This window comes from Pseudorca crassidens, chromosome 2 (genome assembly GCF_039906515.1).
Source record: "Pseudorca crassidens isolate mPseCra1 chromosome 2, mPseCra1.hap1, whole genome shotgun sequence".
In the NCBI taxonomy this organism is placed as follows: Eukaryota; Metazoa; Chordata; class Mammalia; order Artiodactyla; family Delphinidae; genus Pseudorca; species Pseudorca crassidens.
The window spans coordinates 103,868,405-103,892,715 of record NC_090297.1 but is presented as its reverse complement, the minus strand read 5'-3'; the positions used below and the strand labels follow the sequence as shown (position 1 = coordinate 103,892,715).

Below are 24,311 nucleotides of genomic sequence, written 5' to 3'. Positions count from 1 at the left end.
TCCCCTGCATCGGCAGACAGACTCCCAACCACTGCGCCACCAGGGAAGCCCTGCCTTTTTACTCTTTGTGTACTGTGATGTACAAAGTTTTTAATTTTGATGAAGTTCAGTTTAAGTTTTCTTTTATTGCCTGTGCATTTGGTGTCATATCAAAGAAATCATTGCCAAACCCAGAGTCATGAAGATTTTACCTTATGTTTTCTACTAAGAGTTTTCTGCCTTCCATTTAGGTCTTTGGTCCATTTTTAGTTACTTTTCATTTATGGTATGAGGTAAGAGTCCAACTTCATTCTTTTGCATGTAAATATACAGTTTTCCCAGCACGAATTATTGAAAAGATTGTCCTTTCTCCAGAGAAAGGGTGGGGCAAGGGAGAGTAGAAGTGCCACACAATTTCCTACCATATTGAATGTGGCTTTTTATTGATTTTGGGCATTCATTTGGTTGCTTTAGATCTTTGACTGGTTTCAGAGCTCCTATAAAGTTATTTTAGTCAATCTCTGGTTGTTTTTCTAATGTTTCTGTGAAGGACAGAGGGCCTAGAGCTTTCTAGTTGGCCATCTTGCTGATCTTACTGTGGTCTGAGAGATTTTGTAATCAACTCTGATTTTCTCCATTTCTTGCAAACCTACACAGCAGGTGATGCTGGGGAAGGGGAGATTAGTAGAAGCTTTGCTCATGAAAATTTAGGAAAATTTACCAAAATTGTTCAAACAGCATAGCCATTCCTTTTAGAAGCCTACAGATTGTCACGTGGCTTCAAAATGAGTGAGCTACGTGTTTCAAATGGAATCTTGTGTTATGATCAAGACTTTTGTGTTAACACAGTGGGGAAAATCCTCACAATGTTATCTGTGTTAAGTGACAGCATGATACCAGTATAGTGAATATTGAGAAGCCAGATACAAACCCTTTTCTTTTTCTTTAAGGTATTATAGACTTTTGTCCCAAATATGTTCTTCAGAATTTGAGGGTTCTCCAAAGTTTGTTTGAGTCGATTTGGTTTGGGATTTTGTTAATTTTAATTCTTAAGTACTTCCATATTTTCAAATTATCCAAGATGGTTATTTCTTTTCATTTGTTCCAAGTTTAAGTTCTCCTTTTTAGGTGTAGCAAGAAGGCAGCCATAACTTGTGAGACCAACTATTGGCACAGCAATTATTTCATTCTCTTACTGTGACCCACCATAGAGAATGTTAAAAAAAAAAAAAAAAACAGAAAAAAAATTATGGCAATCTACACATTCCCTAACCCAGCCAGCCTCACTATTCCAATTCACTGATTTCATTTTGTAATGATGATTTCAGGTCCCTAATACCCAGCTTAAGGGAATGGATACTCATTGTCATTTGCCTTATATTTATCATTAAGATTTTGCTTGATTAAGCCTTCAACTCTTCTTTAATACAAATATCCACATATTTTTAAATAATGATTCCTTTTTTTTTTTTTTTTTGGCCATGTTGGGTCTTCGTTGATGCACGGGCTTTCTATAGTTGTGGCGAGCGGGGGCTACTCTTTGCAGTGTGCGGGCTTCTCATTGCGGTGGCTTCTCTTGTTCTGGAGTATGGGCTCTAGGCATGCGGGCTTCAGTAGTTGTGGCACACGGGCTCAGTAGTTGTGGCTCACAGGCTCTAGAGTTCAGGCTCAGTAGTTGTGGCACCTGGGCTTAGTTGCTCTCTGCGGCATGTGGGATCTTCCCGGACCAGGGATCAAACACGTGTCCCCTGCATTGGCAGGCAGATTCTTAACCACTACGCCACCAGGGAAGCCCTAAGCTGGCCCCCATTTAACCATCACATTGAATAGCTAGAGGCAAGACATTCTCTTCGTTGAAGCATAGACACACAAAGAAGGCAATGAGCTGCTGGAGAAAGCCCCAGCTCTGGGGCCAGGTAGACCTAGGTGTCGAATCCTGATTTTGAAAGGCCTAATGGGTGACCTAGAGCAAATGTCTTACCTTCTCTGAGTCTCGTTCTCCTCTTATCATATGGAGATAATAATATCCACCTCAAAGATTTGCTGTGAGGAGTAAATGATATTTATTTCATTTCATAAATATTTTATCACATCTGGCATCTAATAACCCTTCAATAAGAGAGTTCACTCCCTGCATCCTGCTTTTTCACTCATATTAGTCTCTTTGCTTGAAATGAATTTCCACCTTCCCTCCCCTTGTCAGGCCCATTCTTCGAGGCTCTCATAAAGCCATGCCTTGCAGTGAGCTTTCCTAAATAACCTAACCCACATTTATCTTCCCCCACCTTGGATCTAGGCTCTGTCTTTTACAACTCAGTCCTTGGTTGTGAGAATGCCTTAAATTATTTGCTATCATTTTATGTTTTATAGAGCACAAGTATTGATGTAATGTGAGCTGCTTCACAGAAAAATCATATCTTATACTCCTTATATCTACTCTACAATGACCAGCACGTTTATAGGCACACAGAACCACACTCAAACTCTATACGTAATTAATTCACTGATTTACTTTGAAATATGAAAAAACCTTTATTGTAGAAACCAGGACAGTTAGACTGAGGAGATGTTTTCTAAGAGAAGAGGAAGGGACAGAAAACATTTATATAAAAAAACCATCATAGCAGATATATAGGCTGATTGTAACAGTACCCCCAAAAGAACTATGCAATGATTCCATTTCACTTCACAGAGATATTTTATCTGCCAACCAGGAGGCATTTAAGTGAATGCTCTTTAGAACATATAGTTAGCAGTTTCTCCTCCTCATTAGACTTCAGCTGAGGAATAATATGTTTCTCTTATTAAATGTAGCTTAGTGACAATAGCTGAGTTGTGCACACTTGAAAAATAGTAACAGAATTTCCTTGGAGTCTTGAACAAAGCTTCTATCTTATAAAGGTTTGGAAAGTAGATAAGGGTTCCAGATAGGTATTGCTGAAATTATTAATACTCCAGACCTCTTAAAGTTGTAAAGTATATAGATACTAGAATGATAATAAGCAGTCTCAGTAGGTTTGGGAGGAAAAATGTTCAATTGAACTGAAGTGCTTGAAACCATTATAAATCAGTTTATCAAAAGAGAAATACATATTATGGACAGACCCCCTGAATAACGTTTGAGAGGCAGTGAAGAATTTTTCAACTTTTTTGATCTTAAACAGTAAGCTATTTCTCATGTTAATGTGTAAGACTTACTGGAAATCCTCATGAGCTGAAGACTGATGTCTGGCAGCAAGCATATTTCTGAAATTGGCTTGGATTTTATTACTATATTTTCTGAAATATGCTTTCATTGATATTTACCAAACAGATTGCCAGTTCACACAAAGGTTGTTTTAATAAAGGCCAATGAAAACAACTGAGTTGCTAGGAAGAATGTTAAGAGGGAAATGGACTTTTCATAACCTCACATTATAATTTATCTTTTTAGACAAAAATGTATTATTTGAATGAGTTTGGAACCAAAGGGAGTTCTCATGTCAAAACATCTACCTAGATGGTATACGTGATTGTTTTTATAGCAAATGAAAAATATTAAATACAAGTAAAACGTAAGTGTTGCCAGTATGAGTTTGGCAACATACTAGGGAAATGTTAAGAAATGGTGAATGTTGACCATGTTTCAGCTCTAGCCATAGAAACCGTCATTGGCTCCCAGTTACCCACAAGATAAAATGCAAGATGTTCTGCCTGGCTTTCATGCCCTGCCTAATTTGGTCTTTCTCTGCCCATCCGTCTTTATCTTCCTTTACTCCAGTTGAGTGGTCTCTGTAGTATCCCCAGGCACATACTGACTTTTCCCATGTAGTTTCCTGGCCTGAAGATCTCCCTGCCTCCATCCAACTCCTTCTCATTAAAACCCTCCCTTATATCTTCCAGAAGGGAGCTTAATCACATTATTCTGGTCCCTACTGACTTTTCTTCTTCCACTAAATTACTTCAGTGATTGTTATCTTTTATTTTTTAATTAATTAATCTATTAATTTATTTTTGGCTGCATTGGATCTTCACTGCTGCACACGGGCTTTCTCTAGTTGCAGCAAGCGGGGGCTCCCCCTTGTTGCGGTGTGCGGGCTTCTCACTGTGGTGGCTTCTCTTGTTGCGGAGCACGGGCTCTAGGTGTGCAGGCTTCAGTAGTTGTGGCGCGTGGGCTCAGTAGTTGTGGCTGTACTCAGTACTATATTACTGTATAGTAATAGTTTCCCCTCTCTCTCCTAAATTTCTTTCAGTCGGTCCTCCCATTGAAGTCCCTCTTTTCCTATAACCAGTTTATTTGCCATTTTGTGACTCTTTCCAGCTATTCAATCTCTTTTTAGGTTTTATGCCCAAAACTCAACACAACTTTCCAAGTACTTAGACCCTCTGGTTTTGTACAGTTGTAGGGCAATGTTTTCTATTTTGTTCCCACTTTTTTCTACATCTGCTGAGCCAAGGCATTTCAATGGAACTGCAGCACATTAAGCTGTTGGTTATGGGGAAGCATTACATACAGGCACCTTTCCTGTAACTGATCATCAAAGCTTCTAAACTTCTTTTTTTTTAATTGAAGCATAGTTGATTTACAATGTTGTGTTAGTTTCTGGTGTACAGCAAAGTGATTCAGTTATATATCTATATTCTTTTTCATATTCTTTTCCATTATGGTTCACTACAGGATATTGAATATAGTTCCCCATGCTGTGTAGTAGGACCTTGTTGTTTATTTTATATATAGTAGTGTGTATCTGCTAACTCCAAACTCCTAAATTATCCCTCCTCCACCCCTTTTCCCCTTTGGTAACCACAAGTTTGTTTTCTATGTCTGTGAGTCTGTTTCTGTTTTGTAAGTAAGTTCATTTGCATCATATTTTAGATTCTACATACAAGTAATATCATACGGTATTTGTCTTTCTCTGACTTACTTCACTTAATATGATAATCCCTAGGTCCATCCATGTTGCTGCAAATGGCATTATTTCATTCTTTTTATGGCTGAGTAGTATTCTACTAATATAGTAGTATTCTCTCTCTCTCTATATATATGCCACATCTTCTTTATCCATTATTCTGTCAATGGACATTTAGATGGCTTCCATGTCTTGGCTATTGTAAATAGTGCTGCAATGAACATTGGGGTGCACATGTCTTTTCAAATTAGAGTTTTCTCCGGATATATGCCCAGGAGTGGGATTGCTGGGTCATATAAAGCCTCTAAACTTCTGACTGGAGTTTAGATTATGTTTTCTTCAATGCATTTACTTATATTTTCCACACTGAATCTCATCTGACACACATGCTTGCTCAACTCAGAAGGCTTTGTGAAATCTCCCTGCAGTGTTTAATTGTCCCCTTGGCACAATGTCATTGTCACAACATCTGCCGGTGAAGCCAAGGCAGGGTGGCAGAGGAAGGCCCATTGTCTAGGAATCGGGACGTGCTTCTTGCTAGCTGTGTCACCTTGACCAAGTCTCCATGTCATAGATTTTTTACCCCCATCTGCAAAATGAAGGAATTGGACTAAATGGCAATGGAAGAAATCGCCTAACATTAAATTCTGAAAGTTTGTGTTTCACTGTAACTATTTACGTATTTTGTATAAAGGCAGTTGAATAAGACATATACGAGGAAGGTTCCCAGGACTCCCTGCTGTTAACACTTCTCCATCCAGAGAGATGTCTGCTTAACTTCGCCTTTGTTTTTTAGCCAGTTCTCTGTGACAAAACATTTCCTCTACTTCCATGGTAACTCAATGTTTTTGGTATGTAAACTTGTGAAATGCTTTCTAAAATTAAATAAATTGTTTCCTGGCTTCCTCTTGTCCTCACCCCTCACAATCATGATTCTTTGTGTTGTTCTTATTGTGTTTTTGCTAAATATGACTATAGTGTGTTGGCCTTGGGTGGTACAGGCAGCGTAACAGTTACTCAGGCAGGATATATTGAATAGAAATGGAGAGGAAATCCCCCAAATTATATAAGCACCAATGAAAAATCATGGGATCTCTAAAACTGTCTATGACTCCATATATGTATTTAATAGTTGAGTTTTGGTTAAACTAGTTAAAGGTTAGGAATATTGACTTCAACTGCCTCTGTCTTTTTTTTGAATTTTTTATTGAAGTATAGTTGATTTACAATGTTGTGTTAATTACTGCTATACAGCAAAGTGACTCCGTTTTATACACACACACACACACACACACACACACACACACATACTTTCTCATATTCTTTTCCATTATGTCAGCTACCCCTGTCTTCACATCAAGTATTTAGATGGCTGAGCAAGGATAGAAAGCGTTTCATTATTCACAGTTGTTACTGTAATCATAAAGGTGAAGCATTAGAGAATGTTTATTGTTTAACTTGTCATGCATATCTTAGAAATTTAGCACCAACCTAGGAAAATGTTTGTGGAAAAATGATTTATTAGGACCATATTTTCAACCTTTGAGATGGAAATTACTGTGAATGTGTTATTTTATTCTTTGTGATGAAGATGTCACTTTTGCTCAGAAGGGTATACACTTTAAAACATATTTAAAGCAATGATGATCTGTTTTTCTGAAGAAAGGTTTTTGCTTAGTCCCTCTTGTGTTCAGTAATTAAGAGCAATCATGTCTAGAGGCCAAAGATTTTGGTCGTGTGGAGCAGAATTTGGGGTCACGTGAAGTCCATATGGGAACTGGACCTCTGGCTATACCCTCATCAGTACTGTCTTCAAAGCAGCTGAGGAAATTCTCTCATCTTACACAGCGTATATCACACAAAGAGCCTCTTGGTGGCTTCACTGGAAGTTTGTTCTCAGCCTCCTTGGCAGCATTTTTTCTTTAGCTTTGTCTCCATGTTGACCTCATCAGCGTCTCTAATTAGTCTTATTTTATAGAAGCCAGTGTTCCTCCAAAATCGAGGAGGTTGAAAGTTTCCTTTCTACTTTGAATTTTAGCTGCTAGAAAAAGTCTTTAAAATTATCCAACTTAGTTTGGTCAATGAAAATTTTCGGTCAAACGAACAAGCACCTTGAAACAAAAGAACTGTATTTAAATGTTTCAAATGAATTAAGTAGGAAAGATTGTTCATCTTGAATTGTTCAGTTTGGGCTGGAGAAAGTGGGATTAAAATAAAATCAAACTAGGAAAGATGGACGCCTTCCTAGATCTTCCTTATGTAAGTCTATAGTAGACGTACCCCACTGGTCAATTCCAAGCCCTAAACATGGTCAGCTGTGGAGCTGGAGCTTCCTTCTGTAATGTATCTTTAGCCCAGTAGCAGTTGAGTCATGGGTGAGCCAGGGGGAGAATAGCAATTACTAAGTTGCCTACCATTATCTTCCCCAGATTTGGGGACAAAATTACCCTTTTAATGTCTTCTGAAAGTTCTCCCTATTTTTCTTCCTCTGTCCTGTTTTGGTATGGACACCTTCCTTCTAATCCCCCTCACTGCCAGTCCATCTCTAGGCTTCAGAGGAGGCAGAGAGTGGTCCTTGACACAGAAACATACTTTCATAGGGGAATTATTTAAAGCATTCTGAATTTCCAGAATGTAAGATGGGCACATCCCAAAGTATAACTTTAAAAATGCATTCCAAAGGAAAATAGAAATAATTTCCTTTATTAAATTCCTAGAGTCCATATACTTCTCTACTAACGAAGAATTGAAGCTTGAGGCTATATCTATATCTAATGTGGTTTTTATATACCAATAATATGTTCTTTACCTGACATCACTAAGACATTCTCCTTCAGTAGATTTTTAAATATTGGAAATGGTTTAAGACTGAGTACAACCAGCTAGTAAATATGGAGTTTGACCATAGCTTCAGTAAGTGATTAAATTCAGCTGAAAAACATTTGTTCCTTTTGTATTAAACTACTGCCCTGTGTACTACCTGGGATGTATAGAAAGGGGAGGATGGGTCAATGGAAAAAGGAACAATACAGCATTCCTGCCACCTAGAGCTAATCAGAGAAAACACAGACATAGAGCTAATCAGAGAAAACATAGACACCAGTGATTCTAAAAGTGTAATCCCTGGACCAGAAGCAACAGCATCGCCTGGGAACTTATAAGAAATGCAAATTCCCAGGCCCCACCGTAGACTTACTGAATCAGAAACTCAGGGTGGAGCATAGTTTGTACTTCGATTTGTACTTTAACAAACATGATTCTCATGCACACTACAGCTGAAGACCCACACTAATATCATGACCTCAATGTAAGTACTATGTTACTAGTATAGTACTGATAATGAGTTTGCAAGCAGAGGACACAGTGGTCACTGCTGGGCTGAGATGTTTAGGGAAAGAGCCACAGGTGAAGCAGGAATTTCACCTGGAAGCAAGGAATTCTGTATAAAAGGACCATGCTGAGCAAACAGAGAGCTGAGAAAACACATGACATATTTGTGATACATAATTAACCACTCACTAGGCACTGGATTAGGTGCTTTACACACACTGTCATGGTTCATCCTCACAACAGCTCTAAAAATATTATTCCCATTTACATGGCAAAATTAAGGCTCAAGAACTTACATAGGACAATTTGAGAGCTGTGAGAGTTTAGAAATAGTGGGAGATATGGTGTTTAAAATATGTGGGGAAGAGAATGTAAAGGATTTTGAATTCTAGTAAGATAGAGTTTGGACTTATCCCATTAGAGTCTAAGAGTTAGACAATTAAAATACTTTCTGTGAGGGAAGCATGAAATGATTAAACTGATTCTTAGAAAAAATTAATAGGTTAGAGATGGAAGAAGCTGGAGGCTCGAATAGACCCCGTAGAAGGTATTTTCAGTGGTCTAGGTTTGAGGTGGTTATAGGTTGAACTAGCCGAATCACCATGAAAATAAAAAGGAAATGACAGATCCAAGAAATTCTAGAAAGAAAGTAACTGTGATTGCATATACAAAAGGAGAATGAGGGAGGATTTGAAGCATGATGACTGGGAAAAATGGAAAGTCTCAGAAACTGACCAATTCAGTTAAATGAACTTGGATGATTTTTACTGTTTGTGATAGGATTTTGTTTGTTTTGTTTTTAGGGTATACAGAGAGGTAAAGAACTCAGCTTTCAGACATTCTGAGTATGAGATGATGGTAGAACATCAAAGTAGAAATTCATCAGGAAGTCCATAGACTATAACTCACAGTCCATGGTTGGAGGCATCGACTTAGGGATTGTAGTAGAGAAGTGGAGTGGATGCTGTGGGAGGACCTAGAATATCCAATAGAGAGAATGTGCCAGGAGAAGAACAGAAGGTTGAGCATAGAATTCTATGGAATATCTAAAGGTCCTCATTTATGAGGTAGAAAGAAAGGAAAGAGCCTGATGGTCAGAGAAGAAACAGCCACAGGAATAAAGACAGAATGAGAACAGTGTTGTGTCATGGACATCCGTCCAGGGAGAAGGGCACGAAATGGCGTTTGAAGTCCCCACCTATGGAGATCTAGGGAGAACAGAGCAAGGCAACCATATTCGGTGATGAGGACACAATTAGTGATCCTAAAGGATGCAGTTTCAATAGAGTGAATGGTGGTGGAGGTGAGGGAGGGAGGTGGGAGCAATACTGTGGCTTATCAGGATCCAGGGCCTCAAGCGCTAGGTCCCATGTTTGGGGAGTTTGACTATGAAGAAAAGAAGATCCTATGGAAAATGGTTAGCGGGGAGACTGGGATTAGGTGAAGATAGCTATGCTTTTGTGAAATGGGATAGAGAGGAGAGGGCAGGAAGGGATTGAAAACTGGAGGGGGAGAGATAGGATTGACGGAACAATCTGGAAAAGCAGGTCAAAGGAAAGTGGGTCATTTGCTCTAGTACAAAAGAGAAAGGATCAGAATCTTTCCCTCAGCCCGAGAAAAAGGAGCAAGTTCTTCAGACTAGTGAAGGACGTACTGAGAAGAGAATGTGAAAAGGGGAAGAAACCTAAACAAGAGAGCTTTGCTCTTCTGAGGAGGTGGAGGTGTGGCCACTGTGTAGATAGAAGGTTGACAAACAAGAGACATAGGCAAAGAATTCCTTCCACTCTTTCTTCAATCAGCATCTGCCCGTGAGGCAGGGACATAAGACGCAGGGAGAGATGCGGTCAACAGTAAAACCCGTATCATTTTACGTTATGACTGTGCACATATCTGCCTCCCTTACTAGAATGTGGGTTTTTTGAGAGCAAAGACTTCCTTCTTTTTTAATGCAGGAAAGCACAAAGGGTAATATAACAAGGACATTTGTACCATCGGGACAATTGCTAGTTTCTCTTTTTTTTAAAATAAACACTGGGAAAAAAATGGAAGAACACTTTGTCCTTACCCCCAGCCCCTGTTCCATTCCTTTCTCTCCCTTCCTGGGAGCACACACTGTCATGAATGCATATCCTCTGAGCCTATCTATGTATCTATTTATCTATATCCACGAATATTATGTAATATTGTTTATGATTTTTTTAATTTATACAAATGGTTCCATATTGTACTTACCAGTTCTGCAATTTATCTTTTTTTAAAATTCATCATTATGTTTTGAAGTCTAACCATGCTGAGAAATACAGATTTAGTTCATTTCCTTTAATTTCCCTTGTCTTATTAATCTTTGTATCCTTCATTTCCAGTGTAGCATAGGTACCCATATAGCAAAAGTTATTAGTGAATAAATTAGGATAAACAATATAACAAAAGAAATGGATACTTTATACAGCACTTTCTTATGGAATACTTTTAACTATAATCCCTTTTCTCTGTTATTTGTGGATTTTTCTTCCCCAGGCTGATGCTATTTAAGGGTAGTAATTATGCCTTATGCCTATGCATTCTATTCCTAATGCCCATTTCAATGTTTGACACATAGCAACTCCTCAGTAAATATTTATTGAATGAATGAATGACTCCCTACTGTAAGTATTATTTTGTTAAGGTCCAGGTTCTGAGTACGTGAGTGTTTTTCCAAGACCACGTGGTTGGAATCAGGACTAATGATCAGGTTTTCTGATACTAAATCCAGTGGTCTTTTCATTATAACATTGAAAGAGCTATTGTAAGGACTATATTAGGGAATCAATAGGAAAGGAATAATTATAATGAATTACTGCCCTGATGTAACCAATAAATAGACTCCATGTACCTATGTAGTTAGGGAAAATTAGTAACCATAACCAGGTCTAGGGCTTGAAATTTATCATAATCATTAACTTAGAATATATTGTCATGTGATCCTTAAACCATGTGAGGTTCATATTATAAAGGAGATATGTGAATTATGAGGGCATATAGGATTGCAGGAGGGAAGGAATGAGTGGGAAGCAGTTTCACTCAAGTACAACTGCTTTTGCTAAGGTCAGTGGTAACCTTCTAATTGCCTTTGACGACATACACCACTGTTCTTCTGGCTTCAGTGACACCTCCCCTCCTGGCTCTCCTTCACCTCACCTTCTTGTCCACCTCCTAGAAACCCTTCCCTACAACAGGGACAGTTGAGTGGAGATCGGAAGGAAATTACAAGCAGTCTAGGAAAAAGATCTCAGGAGCTGCCTCAGATACCACCCACACTCCAATCTGCCCTCCCACTAGGAATGATTGGTACCGATCAATACCTTTAACCCTTCACTTGATGATTTGGAGGTTTTACCCCAGTTTCCTCACTCAGAGGCAGATCTCCATCACCTCTTCAATCCCTGGAACAACTCTTGGGTCCTGGGCAGCTGGAAAAGTCAGGATTGCTGTGCACAGAACGAGATCTGGGGAGCAACGCACCCTAACTCCTTTGACAGGCCAGTCAAAGCAACTGAGTGGCCAAGTAGCTCGCACAAGGGAAAGACCTTTTAAGGAACTTATTTTCATGTATAAGCACTGTTTGCCCACTTTCAAACTCCTATCTTAGTCATTTTGGGGTATGCTTTACAGTTTGTTACATCTCAGACATTTAACCAGAGTAATTTAATAAATGCTGGTTGAGTTGAACCCCGCCTCTTTTTTTTGTTGAATTGAGGCAGAACACAGATTCTCTACCATGCTTCTTGCTCAAGGTACACTCTCATAGTTTTTCTGACACCCTCAGGGAGTGCTTGGATAGTCTCATTGTTCCCTACTAACGTGACACAAACTCAGGTATCTAGAAGATCTGATACTGCCTGGGATCGTCCCTTCTTTCCCACATCATAATTTGAAGACCACAGCTTTAGACCTAAAAATCAGAGCAGGTGGTCAGACAAAGAATTTTTGTTCTGCTTCCAAGTATTAGAGACCGTATGGGGAATGAAATTTGGTTACCAAAATATTGGCATTTCTTAGACATTTTATTGAATTTTGGGGCAAATAGGATAGAGTGCTTGTAATCAAGACAGTCTTATATTCTTGTGATAGTCAGAAGTATCCTTGGGTGTTCCGCACTCACTCAAGATGAATGTAGAAATTAAACTGTATCGGTGGCTTTGTAGTGAACAAATGACAAGTGAGATGTAACAAACCAAGCAGCAGCTATGGGGCGTGGATGGCTCATTAGAAAGAGCATTGGTTGGTTATTTTGTTTCCTTTGTGTAGCCGTAGTGCCAAAGCCATACAAGTTCATGGACTATGTCACAATGCTTAGGGAAAAAATGACATTTAATTAGACAAAGGAAGGTGGGGAAAAAAAAAGGGCTAAATTAGGATAACTAATGAGCTCATATTGAGTCCTGAAAGTATATCTTAATTTTTAACGTGGAAGATAGTAATTCAACACTGAAGGGACTCGAGGAAGGCACAAAGGGGTCTCATGTCTGAGGAGGGAGTTGATGAAAGGTTGTAGCCTTTAATATCTGATGATGAAAAGAGATCTCCTTTCTTTGGGGTGAGTCCCTGGTTCCAACTTTACATTCGTGGAGCAATTAGCAGGACTCCTCTTGGCTTTGCTTGGTCTCCTCCGTTAGAAGAATGCCTCTGATATGTAATATTTGTTTGAAAACCCAAAGAAGCTTGTTTCCTTTTGAGGTTTGCCTTACTTTTTATGTTCTGAAGTTCATTTTGGACCTCAGATTTTGCTCCAAGCAATAAAATTGGCTGGATTGTACTAACATAATGGAGCTGTAATTTTAGCCAACTCTGGGGGGTGGGGAGATAGTTAAGGTGTGTAGTGGTTTCTGTGGCTTCTCTGTGGAGTAGAATTCCCTGCAAAGCTTTTCCATGTGGTGTTTTAATAGCTGTCTTAAAACTCTCTGATGCATGGAGCAAAACCGAATTAGACTCATGTACGAGATTGCTGGGATGAGCCAAGAACCCTGAAAAACAAAAGACGAACAAACAGCCTAAGCTCAGAGGCTAAACCGTCCAAAGAAGATCCTCAGGACATATGCAAATTCAAAATTACGGAAATAATCGCCTGTTTTAACCCATTTTTTGCAAAATTTTCTAAGGAGAATCGTAATCTTTTCTTTGCATGCCTTAATATTTTACCTTTGCATGTAGCTTTACAATTTACAAAATGCTTCAATATATATATTTTATCATTAGAGACTTCCCACAACCTTTGGAAGTTTCTATTATTAGCCCCATTTTTATAAATGAGAAAACTGAGTCACAAAGATAGATCCAAGGTCATTTAGCAGAGGAACTACAGAGGCAGAATTCGATACCACTTCAGAGCTCTGCATCTTTACACCAGAACTTCAGTAATTTTTTTTTATTATTATTATTTTTTTAACATCTTTATTGGGGTATAATTGCTTTACAATGGTGTGTTAGTTTCTGCTTTATAACAAAGTGAATCAGCTATACATATACATATGTTCCCATATCTCTTCCCTCTTGCGTCTCCCTCCCTCCCACCCTCCCTATCCCACCCCTCCAGGCGGTCACAAAGCACCGAGCCAATATCCCTGTGCCATGCGGCTCCTTCCCACTAGCTATCTACCTTACGTTTGTTAGTGTGTATATGTCCATGCCACTCTCTCACTTTATCACAGCATACCCTTCCCCCTCCCCATAACCTCAAGTCCGTTCTCTAGGAGGTCTGCGTCTTTATTCCTGCCTTACCCCTAGGTTCTTCATGACATTTTTTTTCTTAAATTCCATATATATGTGTTAGCATACGGTATTTGTCTTTTTCTTTCTGACTTACTTCACTCTGTATGACAGACTCTAGGTCTATCCACCTCATTACAAATAACTCAATTTCGTTTCTTTTTATGGCTGAGTAATATTCCATTGTATATATGTGCCACATCTGCTTTATCCATTCATCCGATGATGGGCACTTAGGTTGTTTCCATCTCCGGGCTATTGTAAATAGAGCTAGAACTTCAGTAATTTTAACTAGTGATGACGTTTAATATTCATGAAGACAAGGAACACCAGACAGGTAGTGTGTGCATACACAGTAAAGATGCTTCCAGGCTTCTGAGTTCTCATCAGTGAATATAAGACATTACAGTGTTGTCTGAACGTCCAGAGGATATGCTCTTCCTTTCATTCAAATGCTCAGTGTTTCAGAGACATGGTTCCTTCCAAAGTGCTGAGTGTAGCCCATAAAATGCCACATACTTAGTTGGCATTCTCATACTAAGCATGTGTAAAAATTCTCTGTAGTGTGTGGTTTTGGCTGCTAAGTTCCAGAAACATTTATTGAATGCTACTATATGCCAGGCACATGGGCAAAGTAGGAAGTTATCCAGGTGGTATGATTCTAAGGGAGCCTTTTACACTGGCCCAGCCCACTGCCTAAAATAGTCTCCTTAGCAGGGCATCCCTTTGAGTTAGTCCAGGAGTCACTGGGATTCCTTTTTTGAAAATGAAGATAGTTTGGAAAGAAAAATATACTTTTTAATTTAAAAAATAATTTTTAAAGTATTTTTTTAAATACTAAATTTCACTAAAGCCTTGAGGTATATTTATTCATCCAGTTACCAGAATCAACTGTTAAGGCCCTGAGTTGAATAGGAGGTGATGTGGATAAATTGTATTCTACCCAGGAGAAGGGGATGATGAATTCTAGAAATTCACCTGTAAGGGCCCAGGGAAGCCAGGATATAGCAGCAGGTCAGGGAGCCCATCTTATCTGGAGAGAGGGATGCACTAAGGTTCTCTATCAAGAATAAACTTCAGTCACTTTGCTTTTGTTTTTAAGAACTAGCCCTACCTGATATATTTCAAAGCCAAGTTCTTATTTGTTTAAAACCAAGTAAGCAGGCCCCCATCTCTAATGAAAATCAGCCTGGTAGCTGGTCCTCTGTGTGGCTACCTCAGAACTCATCATCTCCTTAGTCAGCCTCTGTACTCCTTATTTAACTCTAATCAATGTCTTTTCACAGTTGATGATAGGTTGACATCGCTGACAAACCTGCACCAGGTGCAAAAAATCCTGCCTCGCTCTCACATCCTCTCTCACAGCTCTGAGAATTCTATACCTGGAGAATTTTAAATATCCTGTGTTCATGATTTTTGGCCTCTCTTCCAAAGACCTAAAATATTTTAAAAATATATTAGTTAACAAGTTTATTGTTATCAATGAGAAAATTATTTTATAAGTTGACTGTCACTTATGAGGCAGCTGTTGATACTCTGTTTGATTTTTTTTTTCTGCATTCACCCCTAAGCTTTCCACACTTGAAACAGCATGTATGGAACAACCATGTTTGTTCTAATGACTAACCCAAGGAGAAGCCCCCAAAATAATATCCATCATGATGGCTATGATTGTTGCTAAGTGCTGTGCTCAGAAAGATTCTCTATAGATTGTCTCATTCAATCTTCACAACAATCCCAAAAGGTAGGTACTGTAGTTACCCTCATTTATACATGAAGCACAGAGAAGTTAAGTAACTTGCCCAAGGGCACACAGCTAGTTTGCTGAGATTCAAAAACAGGCATTCTGTCTCCTGAGTCCAGGCTCTTAATTACTATGCCACAATGACCTGTGGGCCACCACCCCTTCTCCAAGGGGCCACCAAAATATGAGGGCGCCTCGTCACCTATGGGCAAGGGGTGCTGGGGCCCTCCCATGGCAATGACCCCAGTGCTCAGATCCTGCGTGTGGAAGTAGACCCCTGAGACGGCCAAGAGGCAAGGAGAACATTGGAGTAGCTTGGTCCTGCTCTTCCCACAGTGGCCTCTCTGTCCTTACCTTGTCACCTGTTTTTATAGAGCCCATTTTGAAGGATAGTGCTTAAGGCTGGGCCACACCTGAAACAGCATCAGCAGACACTTAATTATGAATTCACATAGCAGCACACTGCTGCACAATGTGTATTGGGGTTGGGAGGGGCAATAGATGGAGAGAATCTGCTTTGCCCTCAGTATTTTCTCAGAGACAACCTTGGCGTTTTAAATCAAATTCATCTCTAAGTCGGCCTTAGACCAACAGGCCTTCCTGGGATGGGGGCCCTCAATGTGCTGGCAAATGTTTAATCACCTGCTCTCCAGGAGGAAAGCTCTTATTGGTAGCATTTGCCATTGCCTTAGTTTAAATGCTCCCACCACAGCAAGTTTCAGGTTACCAACACAGCCCCACTGAACAGGGTCAGGAAGAGCTGTGGGCAATCAGATCCAGCACACCCTTGGGCGAGGTCAGAAGATTAGGGTAGACAGACCCCGGTGGTAGTGTTGCTGCAGGGGACAAGGGTCAGGTTCAGATTCTGGACCTAGAGGGTTCATTTTATGTGTGGCTCCTTCTCTCCCCACCCTACCCTGATACCTTCCACCATAGAATCAAGCTCTAAGAATATCAAAGGGGTCTTGAAAGAGAAAGGAATCATAGAATTTGCAGCCCAGAGGCAGTAGGTGGAAGGGAAGAGGGAGCAGGACATCATCTCTTGATGGGAGATAGGAGAAAGGAGGAAGAAGGAAAGAGATGGGAGGAATGGTTTTATAATCCACACATGTGTGTATGTGAGTCCTTGGCTTTTCCCTACTGTCAGGAAGAGCTGCCTCATTCCCCTGGTTGCCAGTCTGGTTGCTAGTCTGAGTCACTCCCAGGAAACATGTTTTAGCAGAGGAATGTCTTAGCAGGGTCTAACTCCTCACACCCTTGTTAATGACCCTGATATGAACAATGTTAGATCAGATACAGTCTGTTTTCCTCCCGAAGGACTTCAAGGCTATGTATGCCCTGCTCAGTTTCCTGACATTCTAGTGCTTTATGATTCCCAGGGTCAAAATTGTCATTCTAAGCATCTTCTCTGTTGAACAACAGATATGTACACAGAGAGCCTTGCTCTGTTTTCCATTCACTATTGGACACTATGAGCTGCAAAACACATAAAACAATTTTTCCAACCTAAAGAGCTTATAATCTCGTTGAGAAAATGTGACAGCCATGTGAACTAATTCCTAAGTAAGGAGCACTTATAACAGCATGATGATGATATGTCAAAGAATAGTCTTTATAATGAATTGTGAGGAACCTATAATTAAAGGAGAGTCTATAATGAGAACTTATTTAGTAAAGACAGTCAAACTGCATATCCTGGTCCTTTATATTGTTCTTGTTTGTTACGTAATGTGTACCCATTTTTTAAACATATTTCCGACTCATTTTACAGTTAGAATCCCTTTTTAACAAATAACGATTAGAGCAGCCAGTTCAATGTAATAAAAATATTTCTTCTGCTGGCCAACAGCCCATACTAACACTCCTTTGCTGATGGAGATCCAAGACTCCTTTTGAAGGGAAAACCCGGTATGAGAAAGACATTCACAAATCCCTGTCCATTTGGCAGTAAATCTACTTAACAAAAAGGTTATCCTTTCAGCAGAGTATTGACAAAGCACAGCTTTGCATATCTGCACGGTATTAAATAACTCTTGACAGAACCTGACTTTTTCAATGTTGCATTGATTTTATTTGGGGCTTTTGTGTCATAGAGCTCCATAGGCTCTGATCAGTTCAGGGTGGATGACTGTGGGAATCTCACCTCTGATCATCCAGGGCAACAGACCCCCTGACACGCTAGCAAAGGCAGCAGAAGAGAGCAGACATACGTGTCTGCCCTTGTCTTCCCCTGTATCAGCTGATTATTTGTGCTAATAGAAGGAAGCAATCTCACTCTCATCATCCAAAAGCTCCTTTTCACTTGCTTTTTTGTCAGTTTATTTTACTGAAGTATTTTTGAGTTACAATGTTGCGTTATTATAATTTCTGCTGTACAGCAAAGTGATTCAGTTATACATCTATATACATTCTTTTTCATATTCTTCTCCATTATGGTTTAATCACAGGATATTGAATAAAGTTCCCTGTGCAGTGTTTCACTTATTTTTGAGAGGGTTTTGGTAATTCTCTTAGAATATAGGAACCCTAAGTAAAATTTGGAGAATTTGCAGTATATGAAAGAAAAATAGTTCTGGATCTACCCTGTGTCTCTGGGACAGTGGGCTCGCGTGAGCCAGCCAGATTCTCTGCATTTACGAGAGTACTTTCTTGCCATAGAAGTCTAGGGTCTAAGTGTTTAGGTTAGGACGCCCTCCTGCCAGGCTTCAAATTAGGTGAGGCTGATAAAGTAAATAAAAGGTAATGGATTGTGTCCATACACGACTTCATTCCATCCTTTGAATGAGTTTATCAATAACTGCTAGAGGGCAAGACTCAGCAATAACCATGTACAGTTGATGTCTCCAGGCAATAGAAAGCTGATTTTATTTCCTAAGGTGTTTGAGGTGTGCCAGACTAAAACCCTCTTCCTTCACTGATACATCTAGTGTGTAGTTTTCCTGAAATGATTAATGTTTTCTTTCTCTAGGCTTATGCTACTAATTACACCCAAGCTTCTTGAACTGTCTTAAACAAATTCACACACAGGTAGGAGCCCTGCAGGACTCGCGAGTGTGATGAATCAGGTTCTGTGCCATATGCTTTCATTTCTCCCCTCTGGTCAACATTTGTTTTCTCTGTACTTATTTCTCTTGCTGCCCTGTGAACTGAAATTTAAGGGCTGTGTTTAGCTGCATGTTGGGGTGGAATATGGGTGGAAGGGTGTATTTTAATAGTATTTTGCCAAATTTAAATTGGGTTGAATGTTTTCCAAAATAATTTCCTATTTCTAAAACTGGTGCCAGTTAGGAGAGACTTGGAATCTACCCTTATCCTGAAATACTAAGAAAAAGCTCAAAAGTTATATTTGCAGAGTGTCATTTACTTAACGAGTCTCCCTAGTTAGACACAGAGAAGTGACTTTGCTCTCTGTTATGAGAATATTGTGCATTTCCTGGCATCTCGCTGCCCCCTAGTGCAACATGCCAGTGAGCGCATCCTTCCCTGCAAGCAATCTTTGCTTTATTACTGTCTGATCAGTCCATTTCATGCTTCCCTGGGTTCCGGCAATGTGATTAAACACTAATCCATGGCTCCAACAGAGTCCTCCATGGGTCCTATTTTGCCAAATAGATCTAACTTTTGGAGCAGGAGTTTGGTGGGCTAGAGAGTACAGATGGGAAAGTGGGCTGGACTCTTGAGACCCCTTCCAATGGGGAGACATGGCCCATCTCCCAATGGGCCTTGTAGAGAGCTCTGAACATGAACAAATCTGGACCTGCTCTAATGCAGGCAGACTGTCTCAAGGTGATCTCAGGGAGCCCATAAGCTTCAGTACAGTGCCAAGAATCAGAGGAACTGATCTTATGTTAAGATACACTCCTAGAGTGCAAAGTAGCAAGAGCAACGGGCTTGAAGAGAGAGACCACCTTGGGAAATTCCCTCAAACTCTTTTAGCCTTTGTAAAACGACTATTGATAAAAAGTAATCTTAGGGGCCTCCCTGGTGGCGCAGTGGTTGAGAGTCCGCCTGCCGATGCAGGGGACACGGGTTCGTGCCCCGGTCCAGGAGGATCCCACATGCCGCGGAGCGGCTGGGCCCCTGAGCCATGGCCGCTGGGCCTGCGAGTCCGAATCCAGTGCTCCGCAACGGGAGAGGCCACAGCAGTGAGAGGCCTGCATACCGCGAAAAAAAAAAAAAAAAGTAATCTTAGACGTTGTAAGGTTTTAATACATTCATCTGTTTTTGAAGGTTCTGTACACTTTAACATGTGATCTAAATCTTCTTCTATTAGGTTTACTGTAGCCAAAGTAGCCATTAGGTGCAATTTAAGGATTATGCAAAGGCATTCTGACCCTAAAGGCTTGCTCTCAAAACTATTCTGAAATGATCACCAAATTGTGAGCCATGTATGTGGTCTCCATGAAGTTCTGCCAAAATGACCTTGAACAAGGTGTTTAACTTCATTGGGCCTCTGTTTTTCCATCTATAAAGTATTAGTGCCCCTATTTAAATGGATTACTTAGGGATTCAATGAGATAACATATGCCTGGCACATGGCAGATTTCAATAATTGTTAGTTCCTACCTCCTCCTCCCCCGACCCCTTTTTTCTGGACTGAAATAGTCAACACCCATCTTGGATACCAGATACTAATGGGTGGATGGTGGATTACGATGCCCTCTTTCTGAATTGTCCCCCAAAGAGCTGAGAGGCAGCCATTGCTTGTCACTATTAGTTTTGAATATTGGCAAGGAAATTTGCAAGAGGGAGTGGGATAAGGGGGTAGAGGTGGTCATTAAAATCTTCAGTGCTGAAAACTGTAACTGACAGGGACTTCAAGGTATTGCCTGTTCAGGAACCACGTCTGCTTTATTATGGAATGAAAGATTTCTGTTCTTTAATGATGATTGTAATTGCAGTTTTGACTGAGGGAGCAGACAAGAGAAAAGAAAGGCATCCAGTGTGGGGAAAGGTCATTTTGTGATCATGGAATTCTTTTTCAGAAGACTGTGTTACAAATATCATACTTGCTTTTCAGAATCAGGCTATTTGCAAAACAGATGCTCAATCTTCCTATGGTGAATTAGTAAACAAACAAAAAAAGATTTTAAACTCAGTATAACAGAGGGAAACACAGAGCCACACCTACATGCATGCGTGTACACGTGTACAAACGCAAATACATACTTTGTAGATTAAATAGACATTTTTTATGCTTTTATGTGTGTTTTTTGTTTTGGTGATAGCATTGAAAATTGTGTGGGTTTTGTTACGTAGTTAGGGTTAGTGAGTTTCCATGGAGAGAAGTAAGAGAAGTTTAAGAACAAATTCTTAAGTTTAAGGACAAATTCCTCCTTACCTTTGATGGTAAGGAAGAATTTGTACTAAGGTCTTTCCTCCCATCTATACTCTAGTTCTGTCGCTACCCTGACTATGAATTGGACAGAAACCAGAGAGAACCATGTAAAATTATGCATTTCATTAAATTTGTGTAAAGTCTTTCCAAATCTTCCTAGACATTGTTTTGGAATTGACCAAGGGGGAGTTTTACTGTATTTGTATCAGATCTCTGGAGTGGAACTAGAGGGAAGGTTACATATTGCCCTGTCCAACCCCTTTATTTTATAAATGGAGAAACTAAGGTCTAAAGAGGTCATAGGGCCAGAGTGCCCTCCCTTATTATTATCTCTCTTTCCTGTTGTCTGTATCATGTTTGCTTGGTCCATCTTCCCATAAGGTGGTGAGTGTTCAAAAGCATTAGACCTGATTTGCATGAGTTTGGCCTTCCTCAGCACCACACAATGGGAAAGTCGGTAAATTCCATTCTTAATCTCCTCCAGAGAATTGCCTCTTCCCAACAGAAATTATAATAGAGGGAAAGGGATTACTGAATAAGAATATTGTTTTTTAGTAACTTATTTCTTTACACTATTCGACAAAGAATTTCATGTCCAAGTTTAATATTGCAGTCTATTTCTTGACAGTGGAAAGAACCCATATGTGAATTAGCAATGAGAATTTTGTGTTACATTAGGAGGAAAAGATGTGTTCTAGTTCTGTCCTTTACAAAAACTCTGGGATTGAATTTTACCTCCTATAAAAAAGCCCATTTTGCAACTCGTTCAATATCACCCAACAATCAACAAATATTTATCAAGCCTCTACTATGCTCCTAGCAGTATTTAGAGTCTTAAGATGTATCAGGAAGCAAAACAAAGATTTCTGCCTTGGAGATTGTATCTTCATGTACATTTGTAACATATGAATGAACTATTACTTTCCAACACCAAATTATTCTTGCACAGCATTCTAATGAAAATGTGTCATTTTTATTTTTTTATTTTTTTAAATTGTCTTCCTTAAAATAAAAGGCCTTGTTTCTCAAGAAAAATGCTTTTTGGGCAAGTTGCATGAAATGTGTCACAATACTGCCGCCTTGCGGCTGCTTGAATCAGAAACCCACGTACACTGTAAGGTCAACTCTGTCTTTAAAGGTAAGGTTTATAGGACAATTATCCTGCTCTTCAATGGAAGCCTTTGATACAAAATTACCTAGCCAGGAGTACTTAGAATCTAATTCCTTCTGATTTTGTCACAGAATGACTGGAAGAGCTCCATCGCTTTTGTCGTTGGAAACCGAGTTGAGGATGAGCTTCTCATTCAAGCCCTCACCCTCGCTGTCCAAGTTCCTCAGCGCAGACTCTTCAGTATGATTTCCTGGCAAGACATTCTCCAGCAGGTACCTGTCTCTTCCCACCCCTAAGCCCCTTGGAGACTTTCTTCTTAAAATAATAGAATAAAATAATGAAATAAATAAAACTATCATATTCTTGGGCTGTTTGGCAAGTTTTGGTGCATTACTTTGCACAAACACTTAGCTGGAATAAATTTGAATCATCTAATCTGGAAGGATTATTTTTTTATCGGTGAATGTTGCCCTTTCCACATTCATTCATTCAACAAAAATGTCTGAGGTCATACTAGGCTCCATGCTAGGTTCTGTGAGGAATTATTTAATAAAAGACTCAATAACAATAAAAGAAAAAACTATTTAATATTCCAAGGAAGCCCATAACTAACTGGAAAAATGAAGCCTCCAGAGAATCCTAGCTGTCAGAGGTTAGAGGGGAATGATAACACAGAAAAGTTCTGTCAGATAGCACAGCCTCATATAATTACTAACAGCTTACCGAAGTGACTGTAAATATTTGAATTAATTGATGACTATCTCTTCCTTGCTAGGTTCCCCAACCCCTCAAGTCACCGAGGTATTTGAAAGTTACATATATCTAAGGATTCTTTAAGAAAGCCTTTCTTTTTCATTATAGATGAATTTTCTTACAGATCAATGGAACAAGTGCACTTTTTGGAAGTACATCTAAAAAGGCAAAGAAATCTCTAAGCGGTAGTGCTCCCTTATATTGTGAGGTAGGTGAACGTATTGATTGAAGAGATTTTTGTAACTTTTAGAAAACAAGAATTGAAGTAATAATTTTATAGTCACTTTTAAAAAAATTTAATTCATTCTTTGAAAGCAAATTCCCACTCATTGTTGGAGCTGTTTGTTCCTGATGGTGGGCGTGTAAAAAATCTGCTTCCCTTTTAACAAAATCCCCCTTTAGGACCAAAATTGTCCCAGATTGTCTACACTGTCACTGTATCCAATTGAAGAATATAAATCAGAAATGTGTGTATATGAAAGTGTTGGACCATACTTTTTCATGGTAATTACTGAGTATGTGATGGTATTAAAGGGGGTTGTGTTATTAGTGTATTACAAAGTGTTAGTTTTACCAAAGAAACAATGTAAAAATGCCCCAGAAGGTGCTTCCTGCACATGACAGAGAAACAACTGGAATAATTTTCCATCCATTTGTGAACTTTGTGTCCATTTTACATTCTACTTTAATCATTGTGAAAGTAAGGATAATCTTCAGATTAATGGTCCATTCCGTTTCTAGCAGATGCAAAAGTCTGGCCTGGCTGACCAGTGGGTTTGTGCAAAGGACTTAGAACACAGGCTCAGTACAGGGGCTTTCCGCTTACCCTGTCTTGTTAATATCCAACTTACAGCTTACAAGGAACTATAAAAATCCAGTGATTAATTAGAATATCACTTAAAATTTGTCAGGTACTATTTTATGACTCTGCAGACCGAAAGCATAAAGATTTGGGGATCTTTCAAGACGAACTTGTTTGTACTTTATTTCAGTGGTAACTAATAAAGTTTTTATGTGTCTCGGTTCTTGGGTGATTTCATGATGGACTCTGTAGTGTTGCCTGAGTACTATCTGAACAGGTTCCATTGGACTTATTTACAATTGCCAATACTGTGGATTTTTAGCATTAACTCTTGCTACACTACTCTCGCTATCATGGCAAAAAACTCATTCTGCGCTGATGAAGTCAAATAATGAGCCTTCTAACTTTTGTTATGATGTCCTGCATGTGCATGCCCCAGTTGAAACATTATGTGGTACCTGGATTTAAAATATTGGAAGTTTTCTTCTGAAGTAGCCATAGAAATCCATGTCCAATTCTCAGGCCTGGGATCAATTAGCCCCCACCTCCAAAGGACTCTTTCTTCTTCAAAGATGCTCAGTGAAAATCAGAGATGATAACGGGCCAGTTTTGACGTCTGA

General features: G+C 39.5%; 1 protein-coding gene across 1 annotated transcript in view; it reads left to right on the top strand.

Annotated features, from left to right (window-relative positions):
- Nucleotides 1–24,311, top strand: part of SPAG17 (sperm associated antigen 17) — a 218,473-nt gene that overhangs the window by 4,087 nt on the left and 190,075 nt on the right. Inside the window, exons 2-3 of the mRNA XM_067710299.1 lie at nucleotides 22,268–22,408; nucleotides 23,014–23,097. Coding sequence (XP_067566400.1) covers nucleotides 22,268–22,408; nucleotides 23,014–23,097 — 225 coding nt within the window. The remainder of the gene's footprint in view (nucleotides 1–22,267; nucleotides 22,409–23,013; nucleotides 23,098–24,311) is intronic.